The sequence below is a fragment of the Lissotriton vulgaris genome, chromosome 9, assembly GCF_964263255.1.
Source record: "Lissotriton vulgaris chromosome 9, aLisVul1.2, whole genome shotgun sequence".
Lineage (NCBI taxonomy): Eukaryota > Metazoa > Chordata > Amphibia > Caudata > Salamandridae > Lissotriton > Lissotriton vulgaris.
In genome coordinates, this window is record NC_141697.1 from 1113848974 (window position 1) to 1113864849 (window position 15876).

General features: G+C 42.9%; 1 protein-coding gene across 1 annotated transcript in view; it reads left to right on the forward strand.

The window, feature by feature from the left end:
• DNAH12 (dynein axonemal heavy chain 12) overlaps positions 1-15876 on the forward strand; it is a 1291066-nt gene that overhangs the window by 1084836 nt on the left and 190354 nt on the right. The window contains exons 61-62 of the mRNA XM_086939114.1: positions 1148-1306; positions 4401-4448. Coding sequence (XP_086795240.1) covers positions 1148-1306; positions 4401-4448 — 207 coding nt within the window. The remainder of the gene's footprint in view (positions 1-1147; positions 1307-4400; positions 4449-15876) is intronic.

The window sequence follows — 15876 nt, forward strand, 5'->3', positions numbered from 1 at the left end:
GACTAATTCACTCCAAGGTTGAGAGATAGCTGCAAGCTCATTGAAGTAGAGTGTACTCCTGCAAGAACCACTGTACAAATAATAAGCAAAACAATGATCCCAACACTGTTCTCTCTTACCTCTTTTAATGTTACTGATCAGTAAAACCAATCCATACAAAAATATGACCCCATGTCCAAAGTCAAATTTGCTAAATTTAGCTGCTTGAATAATCCTAAAAGGTATGGGAAGTCCATTCAACATGCTGTTGTTCAGGTGTATGCGGAACATATCTTGTGCATAGCCTAAACCTCTAAAGCCAAAGGGCCTTATTTAGAGTTTGGGAATGGGGAACTCTGTTGGAACATTGTGAATATCCTATCTGCTGTATTACAAGTGCCATAGGCTATAATGCACTTGTAATAAGGCAGACCGGACATCCACCACCTTTGTGACTGAGTATTTTCTCAACCAAACTCTAAATAAGACTCGAAGTCCATCCTAAACACATTGGGCCTGATTCACAAAGGTAAACTGAGACAAAAGTCTAACTTTACCACTTTCGGTATTCACAAAGGGCATTTACGAATGGTAAAATTAGACTTTTGTCTCTGTTAAACTTAAATTATGGTCTTAAGTTTAACTGAGACCAAAACTGGGACAGAAGTCTAACTTTACTACTCGTAACTGCCATTTGTGAATACAGCAAGTCTTTTGTGAATCGGGCCCCTATCTTCTCTTCTGTATATAATTAACAGATACTAAAATCTCCTTCTTTATTCACAATCCCACCATATCAGGCAGTCTCCACAAATTGAAATGTTTGTATGATAAGTTGCATGAGTAATGTAAGACACAAGATCCACGTCCCTGTTGTTCCTAATATATATTGATGTTCAAGGAGTTGCTTTTCTCTGGTGCTACCAAAAGTTCATATTGCAGAAATAATTGAAGTGATTATCTGTAAAGAGATGTTGTGCCAAAGACAACCAGCCCATCAGTTGATGGGCTTTCATGACAGAGTAAAGTGTCAGTGTCAGATATGCTGCTTTTAACATTACCATTAACAGCCAATACAAATTTGGTGTATTTAAACAGTCATCTGCCATACTAGATTGTACCTGTACTTTTTAAAAGGTATGCTTTTGTGCATTGTGCTTCCATGCAGGGCCAGGAAGGAGATTGAATATGCAGAATTTATGTTCTTCTTGACTGGGGGAGTTGGTCTCGAGAACAAACTACCAAATCCAGACCCCTCATGGCTGCCAGATAGGAGCTGGGATGAAATCTGTCGTGCTAATGATTTGCCATCATTTAAAGGACTCAGGTAAAATAAAAATATATTGGTTCATTCATATAAAAATGTATAACTCCAAATATCTGGTGAATTCCTCTCTTGATAACAGTGTCGTGCATAACTAATTTCCTAATTTTATTGATTTTTACACGTATGTACTGCAGAAAGCAATCTGGTCACTGATCTCCAGCTTGTATGCACGTTTTTAAAATGGCAAAAAGGCAGACATTAGATCTTCTTTTATTTGCCTTACCTTGTTGGCATTGGTAAAGTCAAGGCTAGTATCAGTGTAATGTAGACAGCAAAAAGATATTTAAAAATGCCAAGATTCCCTAATAAAACTTCATTGCTGCATATGTGCACATGAGGTAATGTCTTGGGGGTTAGCTCCGTTTCAGTTACAAAACTCAACTTTGTGCCTTTTTCCCCCCAGACAAATTCCATCAGTTCCTACCTGGTAGAATGTGTGCATGGAAGAGTTGCCAGATTACTCCAAAATCTACTTAGAAGTTGTAAGATTAAATTGAACACAAAAAATCTGTTTGCACCAGGTTCTCACATTCTATTGTGAGTGTATATTTTGTAAATTAAATACATATAGAAATGTTGAAAATTCATGGTTTCACAAACCAAAATATAAGTATGGATTAAAACCGATGGAGCTGTCAAAACACGATGGGCCTCAGGTACAAAAAGACTGGTAACAAATTGCCAACAGACTAGTTGTAACCTCTTTTTTGCAATGGGACTTATGTACTGGTCATTTCAGTCAAGGGACTTTCCCAATGAGTATTAGTGACCCCTGCAATTGCCTACAAACACATGGATGTTGGTTTGCAGTCCACCATCCCTGTGCTTGCATTCCCAAATGGGAAACAATTTTTTGTTAAGCAGCCCAAGGTTTCTGGATGCCAACACCATTCACAAAGGGTAAGGTGTTTCATTAAAGCACCTTGACCTATGTGACTAAGATACCATCTACTTTGAGGTGTTCATAACTAATCAGTGGTTTGCATCCGCAATGCAGTCCCTAAGCATTGCTACATAATATACCAAATCGAAATTAGGAAGGAATGCCCCTTACGCACCCCTTCCTAATTGCAATTCTGTATGGGTAGGTTAACCCAGTTTATCAGTCGGACATGCTTTTGTGCCTAGCAAAATTGGTTTCATATACACCAAAAAGCACCTTTTTTGTTGCAGACCCGTGATTTTGCTTTATTCCTTTATAATGGCTTTGTCCATCAAACCCTACATAATATAGAGCAGGACGCAAAAAAATATGGTCTCATGTGGGATATCTGAAGTGCATTAGTCTGATGAACCTGTAATACTGTTGTGCTGCAATTATTGTTTGGGTTGTGCACAGTAATTATTTTAAAGCCAAATGCAAGGTATGATGTGTACCATTGGAATCTGAAGACTGGGGCTTCAACCTCCATAAAATAATGTACGTTGTGTGTGCAAAAAACAAAGTTATGTTTAATCTGTCAATTTAATTATTTGTCAGAGTTTTGAATTTTACAAGCATATATTTCTGTATCTCACTTTTGTATGGGGAATATAGAACGAACCTGTTGAGTTCAGGTCTTAGATGGAACCAGGAGTAATCCTAGGTGACCCAAATCTACTCGGTTTATCCTGAATTTAATTAGTTAGTAATCTGAGTAGTAGCAGTTTGTGTTTTTACCTAAAGTGTGGTAGACTACCTATTTTTGCATCCAGCAGTACAAGCTGCAAATATTTCAATATAATATTATGCCAGAGACTTTGTAAAATAGTTTGTGTTACTTGTATGTGGCACGATTTTCTTTTGTTCTGCTATGATTGAGTTTACAAGAATCAAAAGTTGGACATGAGAAATTTGGCAACGGAAAACTGCACACACCTCTGACTCCTGCTTTTTCATTTCATGTACTGCCAATTTCAAGCTGAACTTGTCATGGGATCAAAAAATTTACAATTCCCAATGAGTCGTTTTTTGTTCTTTAAAATACCAGCAGTTGTGGAAGGTGTCACATGACATAACTATGGTATTTATGTAAACAATTAACATTTGTTCCCACGTATACTTTTCACGCACAGATTTTAATCTTTTGTAATTTGCTGTGACAGTTTACATCAAGCGTAGCTCTAAATTGCCAAGTGGATCCATGTATATACAATTAACCTCTTTGCTTTTAAGTCTACCTTCTTAGTAAAGTCAAGGACTCAAATCCCTGAGATACCACTAAACAACAGGGTCAAAAACCAGATTTTAAAGTGAGTTGTCTGATATTATTGATAGTATTGTTCATTGAATCCCTACCACTTCCCCCAATAATACAACCAATTGATGGAACTTGAGGACACATAATATACAATGGTTGGCCTCCCACAGAGGAAATATCCCACAACTTCCCCAGATGCACAAACCTTGCCTTTAATTAGATGGCAGAGGTATCCCTTGGGGGACTTCCAGGGTCAGACATTGTACAGCAGAGTTATTCGCCAAGATACAGAGAAATTGGAGTATCAAGCCTGACAGAACAGATGTGTGTCTAAGATTACACATCCTAGAGTTTTAGCTTTACGAATTATAGTGGTACCCAGGAATAAATAGATCTTACGGATATTAGCTTTCAGACAACAGAACTGTTTTTAAGCTTATCAAACTGCAGAAGCTCACCCCTCAGACAGCATATCTATCCTTCAAATGACTAGAAATGCAAGATATGGCTTTAGACAAAAGCCACAAAGTAGGTTACAGAGATTGTTAGCTATTTGATTTAGTTAGTTCTCTGTTCAAAAATACCAAGAATTCCCAGCCTGACGACTAAGAATATTTAAAGAGCATGAAAGATAATTAAGCTAGAGAGTAAGAGCTACAGGTACATAAGGGTTTGTATTCATCGAGTTCTGTACTTGTTCTGCATTTTGGAAAACACTGATTCTGCCTTTTTTTCTAACAAAAATTATCTTCCTCAAAATGAACTGTATAGGGAACAAATCTAATTTTGGGCATAAATGGCAGATATAACCATTAAGATTCAGATGTGAACTAAATTCCATAAAATCACCTATTGGGCATAATGGTTGTTTAATCATAATACATTTTCTGTTCTGTTCTCTCCCTTCCCCACAGCGGGCAAGGGTCCAAAGGGACACATGCCCAAAGGAATGTTGAGTTAAGGTAAGTATAATTGACTTAAAACTTGACATTTTACATTCTGGACTTCGCTGGGCCTCTGTAGTTTCAGAATAACTTTCTGGGATAATGGTGTTTTTAATATACAATAACAGTTTCATACATCATTACATTCTTGACTTGACTGGGTATCTTAGCTTCAGAATAACTTTCGGGGATAGTGGTGTTTTTATGATGCAATACCAGTTTCATAAATAATTAAAATATGAGACTTGTGTATTGTTCAATGGGTGATCTTTGCTGATAGTGGCAGAATGGGTTCCTAACTTATGTTGATGACACTCAGACGCTTAATTCTCCATTCTCAAATTCTTCTTTGACTAATAACTAACAGTGATTAATGCATATTTTTCTCTTGGGAAAGAGGTTAAGCTTAAATTGGGAAACTTCTGATTTAGCACTAATGAATTAATATGGAATATGGGTGATTTCGGCATTAACTTCGTCATTGACTTCTCGGGTTATCATGAAATTTGTGAGTTGGGTATTTGATGTGCCAAAAGTGTTGTATAAGAGCTAGAATACTCTTTTTGAGGGAGTCTATAAATTTGAGGTTTGACTGCAGTCTCCCTTATAGCAAATACATTTTTCTTCATGGACAATTTTTCAATTACTTTTTGTTAACCTTCCCCTATAGTCTTTTTTTAAAAAACATTGCTAAGAATGATGGATAACAGGGACCATTTTGTACAACATTTTGTCCAAGAATTTATAGTTTCAGGCTCATCAGGTGGAACACAAACAAATGGGACAAAGGCTTACTTAGATTAACAAAATGTTCCTATTTTATGTAAGGTTATTTCTAATAGTCCTTGAGACCAATTATAACAAACTGGTTCATTAGGTCAGTATTTAATAAACTAAAACTTAATTGGCATTATATTTGCATAGTAGAAAACAGAGGCCATGCCCCTATGAGAGTCCTTGATGCTTTCTTCCCCCATAATCTATGTTCTGGCACTTTCCGCTCAGAGACAGTACTTTTATTCCAGATCCGGAGAGTGGGACCTCGAAACACTGTGGATGTTGTTTTTAGCCACAGCTTTTCATTCATAACTTCTATTTTCTATTTTCTCATTCTCATTTGATGTTTTTCATCACTGGAAAATATTTTCATTCTTTCTTTGGCTTTTCCAGTCAATTTTTCCTGTCATAATGACTTCCCTGTTTACTCTTCATGTGGCAGGAAAAAATTAGCTTTGGACTCCCATAAAGTCTGTGTGGTCTGCTTCCCAAATTCACATTCCATTGATAAATGTGGCTTTTGTTTTAAAGTGTCCAAAAGGACACTTAAAGATTATGAGGCGTCAGACTTAGGGGAAAGCTTGAAGATCTCAAGGCCAAAGAGAAGGTACATCTACAAGGGCCACCAAAGAAGGTTCTTCTTCTATTGTGACTACAACCTCTTACCTTTTAGGGACTGGGAAGAGGGATATCTAGAAAAAAGCCAAATGGAAGAAAAAGAAGACATTGCCATTACTGCTACTCCAGTTGCCATTGATCACTCTTAACATCAAAGAGGTAGCTTTTAGGAGTTGGATATTTTGTTGTAGTTGAATCACCACCACTATTCAGGAAGACCTGACCTTTGACGTTAAAGCGTTTCCATCATCTGACATCACCTTTTTGATTAATGTCACTATTAGAAGTGGCCATAGTACAGAAACCACACTGGTGTCTGCCACGGATAGTATCAGGCGCCAGATGAATCAGGGTGGGCGGCTGTCTTGGTGCTGCTGGATCTGTTGGCAGCCTTTGACACTGTCTCACACATGAGTCTGGTACAACTTCTTCATCAGCCAAGTGACAGAGGGAAAGCCCTTATTCTCTGCCATTCCTTTCACACCAACCTGGTGCAGGTTGTCAGCTGTGGGGGCTTGAAAGCTAAGGCCTTTAATCTTCCCTGCAGTGTCACTCACGGGTCCTCGTTGAGCCACACTCTTTTATAATCTGTACCTCCCCCCTCTCACAGAACTCATACATTCATGGGGTTTTCAAGCACTCTCATATGCCGATGACACACAGATTATCGTAGCCATCTCTTACAACTTGCTCTCAGTAGCTCACATGTTTAATCTGCGCATGACCAAGATTAGCATCTTGATGAAAAACAACTTTCTTAAACTGAACACAGAACAAAACTGAGGTGCTAGTGTTTGGTGCAAAGGAATCCATTTGATCTTTCAAATGTGGAATGATTTCCTTTAACCACTGCTGTTTAAGCAGCCAAAAACCTTGGGGTAAACTTTGACACATTCCTGAATTTTGACGTACAGGTCAATTGCATCACCATTACTTGCTTTCTCATAACTCGGTTACTGCAATGCGCTTTAGTTAAACATTAATGCCCCCTCTATCACTAAACAAGCTGCCAGTGGTGCAAAACGTGGCTGTGCACCTGTTTCTTAATAGTCCCAAACGAGTGAGTGTCAGAGACGCCATTAGAGTGCTGCATTGGCTCCCTGTAAGTAATCACATTGTTTTTAAGGCAATTTGCTTAGTCCTCCTCGCTCTCCATCACAAAGGTTCCAAACATCCTGAATATAAAAATGGTCAACTTCAGTGTCTTCTTCTTCATTATTGCCAGAAGAGACACAGTAACTTTTTTACTTCTTTTACTCCCACATCCTCTTTTCGTTTACCAGCTAGAATATCTTTTGTGTGCAATATAATCACATTTAGGATGTCCTTGCCACAAAAATGAATATTCCTCTGTAAGCTTTTCTTTGGAATTATGGAGACCCTACAGGCTCATTCAATGCCCTGGCAATTACTTCTTAAACCCTGGTCTCTTAATGCTAGCGAAGGAAATTATTTTTATCTGGCAACAACAAAGGCTATAACTTTTTACCTATTTCAAAAAAAGGCCTACTGAACAGGTTTTAGCATTCCTTCGGCTTAACCCAAAGTTTGTATCAGCACTGTGGGTGTGTTTAAAAACTATAAGTACAATAGTGCAGGTCTAACTTGGGTAAAATTCATATCCTTTAAGAGTGGATGTATACATTTACATCATAAATGATTAAATTTCGCCCAAATCTTGACAATATGTAAAGTGTCATTGACTGAAACATTATAGTAATCATATAAGGGCATCATCGAGTCCTTAAAACAGCCGTGATTGAAAGGCACTAGTTGCGAAAATAAATTTTGCCTAAAAAATGTCAATAGACGTCGCTGATGGCGGGACACCTTCCAGGTTAGAAAGGGTTCCAGGCCACTCACAGTTTTCATTAGTATTGCGTGTCGCACAGAATGTTTGCGTAGTGCTATGTCCTTGCGATCAGCTGCCATCTTGTCTCTAAACGCTTGAGTGACCCATTTGAAGTCGAATTTAACTATGCTACTAGGATTGGTATGGAGTTCAGGTCTCCCTAAGGATTTCATATTAAGGGAGATATAAGCCAACCAAGGAATCAAAGAAGGCTTATCTATGTTCAAATAATCTTGTATAATTGATCTGTTAAAACCAAGCTCCTCCTTTGTCCATATTAAGAGCCAAAGATTTAAGGGACAGAGTCAAAGCTGGTCGATGATACAACCTAAACCGAATCCTTCAAGCAATATTTCTTCTGATGGATACATCTGCCAGTGGATTCCTCACCTTGTGAGTATCCCCCTGCGTCTGCAACGTTCGGAAAATTCTTTTGTAGCACGCCAGCGTGGATGATCTCATAGGAGCACAGCATCGCGCGCGACTCCGACTAACATCACCGACTCATTATTAGGCCTACGTCTTCATGATGACATTAGTTCCCTTTTTTCCGCGTCGTCGACGCTAACGGTTTCGAGGGATCTTCTGTTGAGTTGATAGTAACTTTGTTACTATTGTGAGTTTTCTGTATCTCTTCGATGTTGCCTAGAAGACTGGGTTTAAGCCGTGTGATTCCTGCGGAAAGATGATGTCCATTACAGATCCGCATGATGACTGTCTATGGTGTCTGGGTTCGGATCACGACGTCCAGGGTTGTCGATCCTGTTTGAAGATGAACCCAAAGGCTCTTCGGGAATGTGAGGCAAAACTTCTTGTTGCCACATTGAAGGGTAAGGATGCCAGGAAGAGGTCGAGAGCGAGACGCCCAAAGTCAAAGTCGAGGTCCAGGTCGAGGTCGGCTTTGAAGTCGACTTCGGGACATGCTTCCAGATCATCTAAGAAAAAGCATAAGAAAAGGAAGCATAGTTCAAGGCACCATTCCGGTAAGGAGTCGGATTCAAAAACGAAGTCGTCTTCTAAAAGGCATTGTAAGGACATGGTATCTCCCTCTCCAGTTGAGAGTCTTGGAGGTGAGGCCTCGCCTTTGGAGTCACGGGAGCATTCACCGGCTTCGGTGGTGAATCCGTCTCCGGAGCCGTCTCAGTCTTCGGGACATGAGGAAGAAGAAGAAGTTCCTGTTGTTCACGGTTCGATGACTCCGGTTCACCAACCCGAGGAACAAGAGAAGTTGATTTGGGTGCAGCCTCCTTAGGAGCAGCCGGTGGGTTCGTACCCTCCTTTTCCGGGTCCAGGACAGGACCCTTCGCATTTTTTAAACGCCATGTATGATGTTTATGCGAGAGCCATGTACCCCTCTGGAGCACCGGCTGGTCCCATGGGTCCGTTGGCATACAATTTAGGGGTTCCCGAAGCCTATGCTCCGGCGCCGTTCTTGCCGTTTATGCCAGCTCCGGCTCCACCTTGGCATTTCTCGCGCCACCGAAGTCATCAACGCCGTTTACGGTTTCACCGGCTCCGGAACGACCTCGAGATCCAACTCGAAGTTTGACGGCGGCTCCAGCTCCATGTTCGACGCCGGTTCCGGCTCCTTCAGAGTCGATACCGGATCCGATTACGTCGATTCGAATGGAGTGGTCGAGGCTTAAAGCGCAGCGCCTTTTGGAGGAGAAGAGTTATGGGGAAGCTGAAATTGAAGAAGGTGAGCTTCAAGATCAGGAGGATTATTTTGACGATCTACGAGATGCAAGTGGTCTAGAACTGTCTCCTGATTGGGAGTTGGCCACGGTGTCTGATGCTCCTTCTAAGGATGTGGCTCTCTACCATGTGGTAATTTAAAAGGCTGCAGATCTGTTGAATTTGACTTTGCCATCTATTGAGTATAAGTCGAACATTCTGACTGAAGTCCTCCATTCTCCTTCATCTGTGGTTGAGCCTATACTTCCTTTTACTGAGGCTCTAACGGATCCCATCTTGGAGGTATGGAATAGACCACTTACGGCTCCTAAAGTTTCTGAGGCCGTTGCAAGGCGTTATAGAGTGCCTCCTGGCGACCCTGAATTTTTGTCTACTCATCCCTTACCAGAGATTTTGGTAGTACAAGCTGCCTGCTCTAAAAGATCTGCAGGTGCTTTTCCCCAGGTACCTGGTGATAAGGATTCCAAAAAGCAGGACCAAAATGCATAAAAAGTGTTTTCGGCAGGCAGTATGGCCCTTAAATCTACAAATGCCACTTGTTTGCTGGGTCGATATATCCATGCTTTGATGGATACTGTTAAACAGCTGTCTCCTAAGCTTCCTGAGGAGGACAGAAAGAATTTTTATGAAGTGGTTTCTTACACGCAGGCTGCTGCTCGGCAGGTCATACAGAGTGGTATGGACACAGCGGATTCGGTGGCTAGAGTCATGGGGTCTTCGATTGCCACCAGAAGAGCTGCCTGGCTGAAGACTTCCGAGTTCTCTGCGGATGTTCAGGCTGCTTTAATGGATTTGCCCTTTGATGGCTCAGGCCTTTTCGGTAAAAAAGCTGATGCTGCATTGGAGATTTCAAGGACAGAAGGGCTACAGCCAGATCTTTAGGTTTGCAAACTAGAGGATCTGTGGACAAAAGGTATAGGGGCTTTAGAAGATCTTCTTTTCGTCCCTAGAAGCAATCAGAGCAACAGCAGCAGCAACAAAATCTTACAGGGGAAAACAAATAGGTCGTACTCGAGGATGTCAGGCCTCCTCCTCCTCTTCCTCTTCCTCTACCCACCCCCCTCCTACTACAGCAAAGCAGCCCTAGAACCTCCATTCCGGATCATGCGGGTTCTGTAGGGGGTCGGCTTAACTATTTTCTACGGGATTAGGAATCGGTCACGTCGGACCTTTGGGTTCTCAATCTCGTGGAGAATGGGTATGCACTTCCCTTTCGGGAATTCCCTCTTAATTACCCTCCTTGCCAAGGTTTTTGCTCGGAGGACCACCTGCTACTTCTGCAGGAGGAACTCCTGGCATTGTTGAGAAAGGGTGCGATAGAGGTGGTTCCGGAGCAAGAAAGGGGTCAGGAAAGCTACTCCCGATATTTCCTGATCCCCAAGAAGGATGGCAGACTTCGTCCAATCCTGGATCTCAGGATCTTGAACCTTTACCTGAAGCAGGAGAAGTTCAAGATGCTCACGCTTGCACAGGTTCTTCAAGCGCTGCTGGAAGAAGACTGGATGGTGTCGATCGACTTGCAGGATGCATATTTTCACATCCCAATCCTGAAGTCGCACAGGAAGTAACTCCGTTTCACGGTGGGATCACAGCATTACCAGTTTGTGGTCCTTCCGTTTGGTCTTACTACTGCGCCTTGAGTCATCCCCAAGGTGATGACTGTGGTGGCAGCACAACTGAGAAGATCAGGGATTCCAGTATTCTATTATCTGGATGATTGGCTGATCAAGGCGGAATCTCCAGAGAAAGTGCTCCATCATCTGCAGGAGACAACTCAGTTGTTGCACAGGTTGGGTTTTTCGATAAATGTACCCAAATCTCACCTGGTGCCCTCCCAGCGCAACTTGTTCATTGGTGCGGTACTGGATACAACTGTATGTCTGGCATTCCCTCCTCTACAACAGATTCGCGACATACAGGAAATGATTCCTTTATTTCACAATGGAGCGGTCGTTCCAGTCTTGAAGGTCCTTTGTCTGCTCGGTCTGATGGCTTCCTGCATTCTGCTGGTCAACCATGCACGCTGGCATATGAGGGCACTCCAGTGGTGCCCCTGCAGGCAGTGGTATCAACACAACGGAGATCTCAGGGAGTCGATCAGGATCTCCAGAGAAACTGCAGTGTATCTGTCTTGGTGGAGCTTGGAGGGCAATCTGTCTCAAAGAAAGCCCTTCCAACTACCTCCATCAGTGGCCACAGTAATAACGGATGCATCCACTCTAGGGTGGGGTGCTCATCTGGGGGATCTGGAGATCAAGGGTTTTTGGTCTCCAGAGGAAAGGTTGCTTCACATCAACCTTCTGGAATTGCGGGCGATACGTCTGGTGCTCAAGGCCTTCCTCCCTTCCCTTCGCGGTCGGTCGGTTCAGGTCCTGACGGACAACACCAAAGCGATGTGGTATGCCAACAAGCAGGGAGGAGTAGGGTCGCAGTGTCTCTGCAGAGAGGCTCTGCGTCTCTGGTCCTGGGTTCAGGATCATCAGATTTGTCTGATGGCAGTTCTGAACGTGCGTGCAGACAGTCTCAGTCGGCAGTTCTCTGCCGACCACGAGTGGAGGCTTCATCCAGAGGTAGTTCGTCACATCTTTCGGACGTGGAGAACTCCTCGGGCGGACCTGTTTGCCACTCACAAGAATGCTCACTGCCCGTCATTCTGCAGCCTCCAGTTTCCGATGCAGGGAGCCTTGGGGGACGCGTTTCAACTGAGTTGGGACTCACAACTCCTTTACGCGTTTCCTCCCATACCCTTGATTCCTCGGGTTCTGAGGACGATTCGCCAAGTCCGGGCCCAAGTTATTTTGATCGCCCCGGATTGGCCAAGAAGGGTGTGGTACACAGATCTTCTCCACCTCTCCTCGTGCCCGCCGCTCCATCTCCCTCTCAGGGGAGATCTCCTCTCTCAGATGGAGGGGGCAGGTTCTACACCCCCACCTCCAGACCTTACACCTTCATGCCTGGAGATTGAACGGGGCAACCTGAATTCCTTTTCTCTCCCATATGATGTGGTGGATGTCCTTCTATCGGCCAGGCGTGACTCCACCAAGTCAATCTATTCATACAGATGGTCTAAATTTGTTACTTGGTGTGGGTAGAAGTCCATTGACCCTTTGAGGGCTCGTTTATCTGACATACTTCAATTTGCTCTTTTCCTGGCTCAGCAAGGGTTTGCTGTAGCTACAGTTAAAGGTTATCTTTCGGCCTTGTCAGCTTTTTGTCTGCCTGCAGGATCAGCCGTCTTTATTTAGATCTCCTGTAGTTCTAAGGTTTCTAAAGGGTCTTACAAATACATTTCCTCCTACTCCCTTTATTGTGCCTCAATGGGATTTGAATCTTGTGCTTACATTTCTGATGGGTTCTCCTTTCGAACCTTTGCACAAGCGTTCCATGAGACTTTTATCTTTTAAGACGGTCTTCCTGGTTGCAATTACCTCGGCAAGGAGGGTAAGTGAGCTTCAAGCTCTTAGTTCAAAGCCCCCATTCTTGACCATTCATGCTGAACGAATGGTTCTTAGGACCAGGGCTGCTTTTCTGCCTAAGGTGATAACTCCCTTCTATCTAGGACAGTCCATTACCCTATCTACCTTCTATCCTCCCCCTCACCCTTCCAAGGAGGAGGAGAGACTTCACCGCCTGGACCCTAAGAGGGCGGTGAGCTTTTATCTTGATAGGACAAGAGACTATCGAGTGGATGACCAGCTCTTTGTTGGGTTTGCTGGCTGCAGAAAAGGAAGAGCTGCGCACAAGCGCACACTTTCAAGATGGATTATACTATCCATCAAGATCTGCTACTCCCTGGCGGGTAAGGACCCTCCAGAGGGTATAAGAGCTCACTCCACTAGAGCAAAGTCTTCTACATCTGCTTTGTCTAGGGGTGTACCTGTAGAAGACATTTGTAGAGCGGCGACTTGGGCTTCCCTCCACACTTTCGCGAAGCATTACTGCTTAGATTCCGAAGTGAGGAAGGACGGCCACTTTGCGCGTTCTGTCCTCCAGGATTTTCTGGTATAGTAGAGTGGACACCCTCCTCCGGGAGTGGGGACTGCTGTGGGACTCTATTCACAAGGTGAGGAATCCACTGGCAGATCTATCCATCAGAAGAACAAGTTAATTACCTTTGGTAACACTTTTTCTGGTGGATACAGTGTATGCCTGTGGATTCCTCACATGCCCCCCCGCCTCCCCGTTGTCCACTCTTCTATACCTGAGTTCATGACATTATTTAAATGTATTTATATGTATATATATTTATATATATATATATATATATATATATATATATATATATATATATATATATACATATATATATATATGTATATATATTGTGTTTTTAATACATTGTCTACACACTATGCGTGTAATTTTGGATATTATGTATTGTGTACACTGTATATGCATATGTCTACTGTCATTGGACCGTCCGGGTGCCTCGAAGGCACAGAAAAAAGGGCGGAACTGATGTCATCACGCCGACGTCGGCCTAATAAGGAATCACTGACGTCAGTCGGAGTCGCGCGCAATGCCGTGCTCCTATGACGTCGTCCACGCCGGCGTGCTACAAAAGAATTTTCCGAACGTTGCTGACGCAGGGGGATATTCACAACGTGAGAAATCCATAGGCAGATACTGTATCCACCAGAAAAAGCGTTACAGAAGGTAAGTAACTTGTTCTTATGGTACGCTTTCTGGAACTCCTAATAGACCCCTTAAAAATGTATTTTCCGCTATTTGAATTGGGGCTACAGGACCATAACCCCAAATTCCACATTTATAGCTTGCTATTTGGTGCACTTGGCCTTGCAAATTTCCACGGCTGATTTTATGTGGGTGCACCCAAGTCAAAGTGAGAAATCACCTATGCTAAACATAGCTTAATTAAAAGCCATCATGTTATGGGTAATGAGTGAATGCCAATTAAGGCCAGAATCTAACTAATCTCCTAGGTAACAAAACTCATCACCTAACTAATATGGTCATCATCTATTATGAATTTCATCTTTTTCATTTTAGATGGGCCAAACGTCATCATGTGTGATTTCAAAACATTGGTGGAGAGGTAAAGGCTGTTAATAAAATGGATAAAAATATTTTGACGTTTTTGTAATCCATTGGCTGTCCGAACAATTAAAACAGTATTATCTGTAGAAAGCAGAGCTGGAATTGAACCGCCAACCACATTGGGGACATCCAAATACGGGTCAGTCAGGGATAGTTCTAAATGATTAATATAAAAAATGAATTCATTAGGTGCTTAAATACAACCCTGACGGACCCCACGCTGCAGTTTAAAGTGCTGTGCGCAATCACCCTAAGGCCCATAGCTGAAAGGTCCTTATGTAAGTCATACAGAAAATTAATGCAGGCTCTACTCCCATCAGAGCCATCATGGCCCACAGTTTGGAGCGATTAACTCTGTTAAAGGCAGGATATGTTCCCCGGCCTGCCCTTTCATGGTCGTTTTTATGAATTGCTCTTTTAATATCACGTGTAAGCGATACTTGCAGATTCCCCCATAAGCGATAGCAACAGTTTGATGTGAATTATGTTAATGTTTTATACACAGTTTTGTCAAGCATCGTCAGGTCATTTGACCCAGGATTGGGTTATGGTTCTATTGTTAGCACTTTTGCCGCAGGGCCCGAGGTGTGTGTGTGGGGGGGGGGGATGAGAGAGGGGTTGGGGTGGGGGAGGGATGGACGGGTTTTTCTAACATACAGTGATGATGTCCACTCCCAAATCTTATACCCTTATATCTTGGAATGTCAGAGGAATGGGAGCAATTTCTAAACAACATCGTATAGCGGCACAACTACACCGCCGTAAGGCCCAAATAGTGTATTTACAAGAGACACATCTAATACCCTCCGAAACCGCAAAATTGCAATGACGTTGGAGAGGTCAGTTTTATGCCACTGCATATTCCGCCTTTTCTAGAGGGACTGCAATATGGATCCCGGCGGGAATTCCCTTTTCCCTTAGTGAGAGCAGGATAGATGAACAAGGGAGGTATGTGTTTTTACAGGTAACCTTAGATGGTACTCAGGTGGTGCTGGGGTCCCTTTACGCGCCAGATGTAGACCAAGATACTTTTCTGTCCCAGGTGTCACTGGCTCTTTCAGACTGGTCCTACTATCCTTGGCTTTTGGGAGGGGACTTGAATGCTGTTTTTGATGTCTCCCTAGACGGCTCTCACCCTTACTTGCCGAATACTGCAGCGCACACCCAGGCGGCGGCACTGTCACGCTGGGCACAGGGATGGAATTTAATAGAAGACTAGAGGTCACAACACGTAAAAATGCTGGAATACTCCTTTTACTCTTACCCCCAAGTATTAAATACCCGCCTGTACTATTTTCTATGCTCGCCCGAACTCTCATATACCATTATGCGATGCACTTACCTGGGCAAGACAATCTCAGACCACAATCCCATTGAACTAAAACTCCAATGGGAACGTTTCCTCACGCCTATACCGACCTGGTGTATGCAACGCCTCCAACTGGA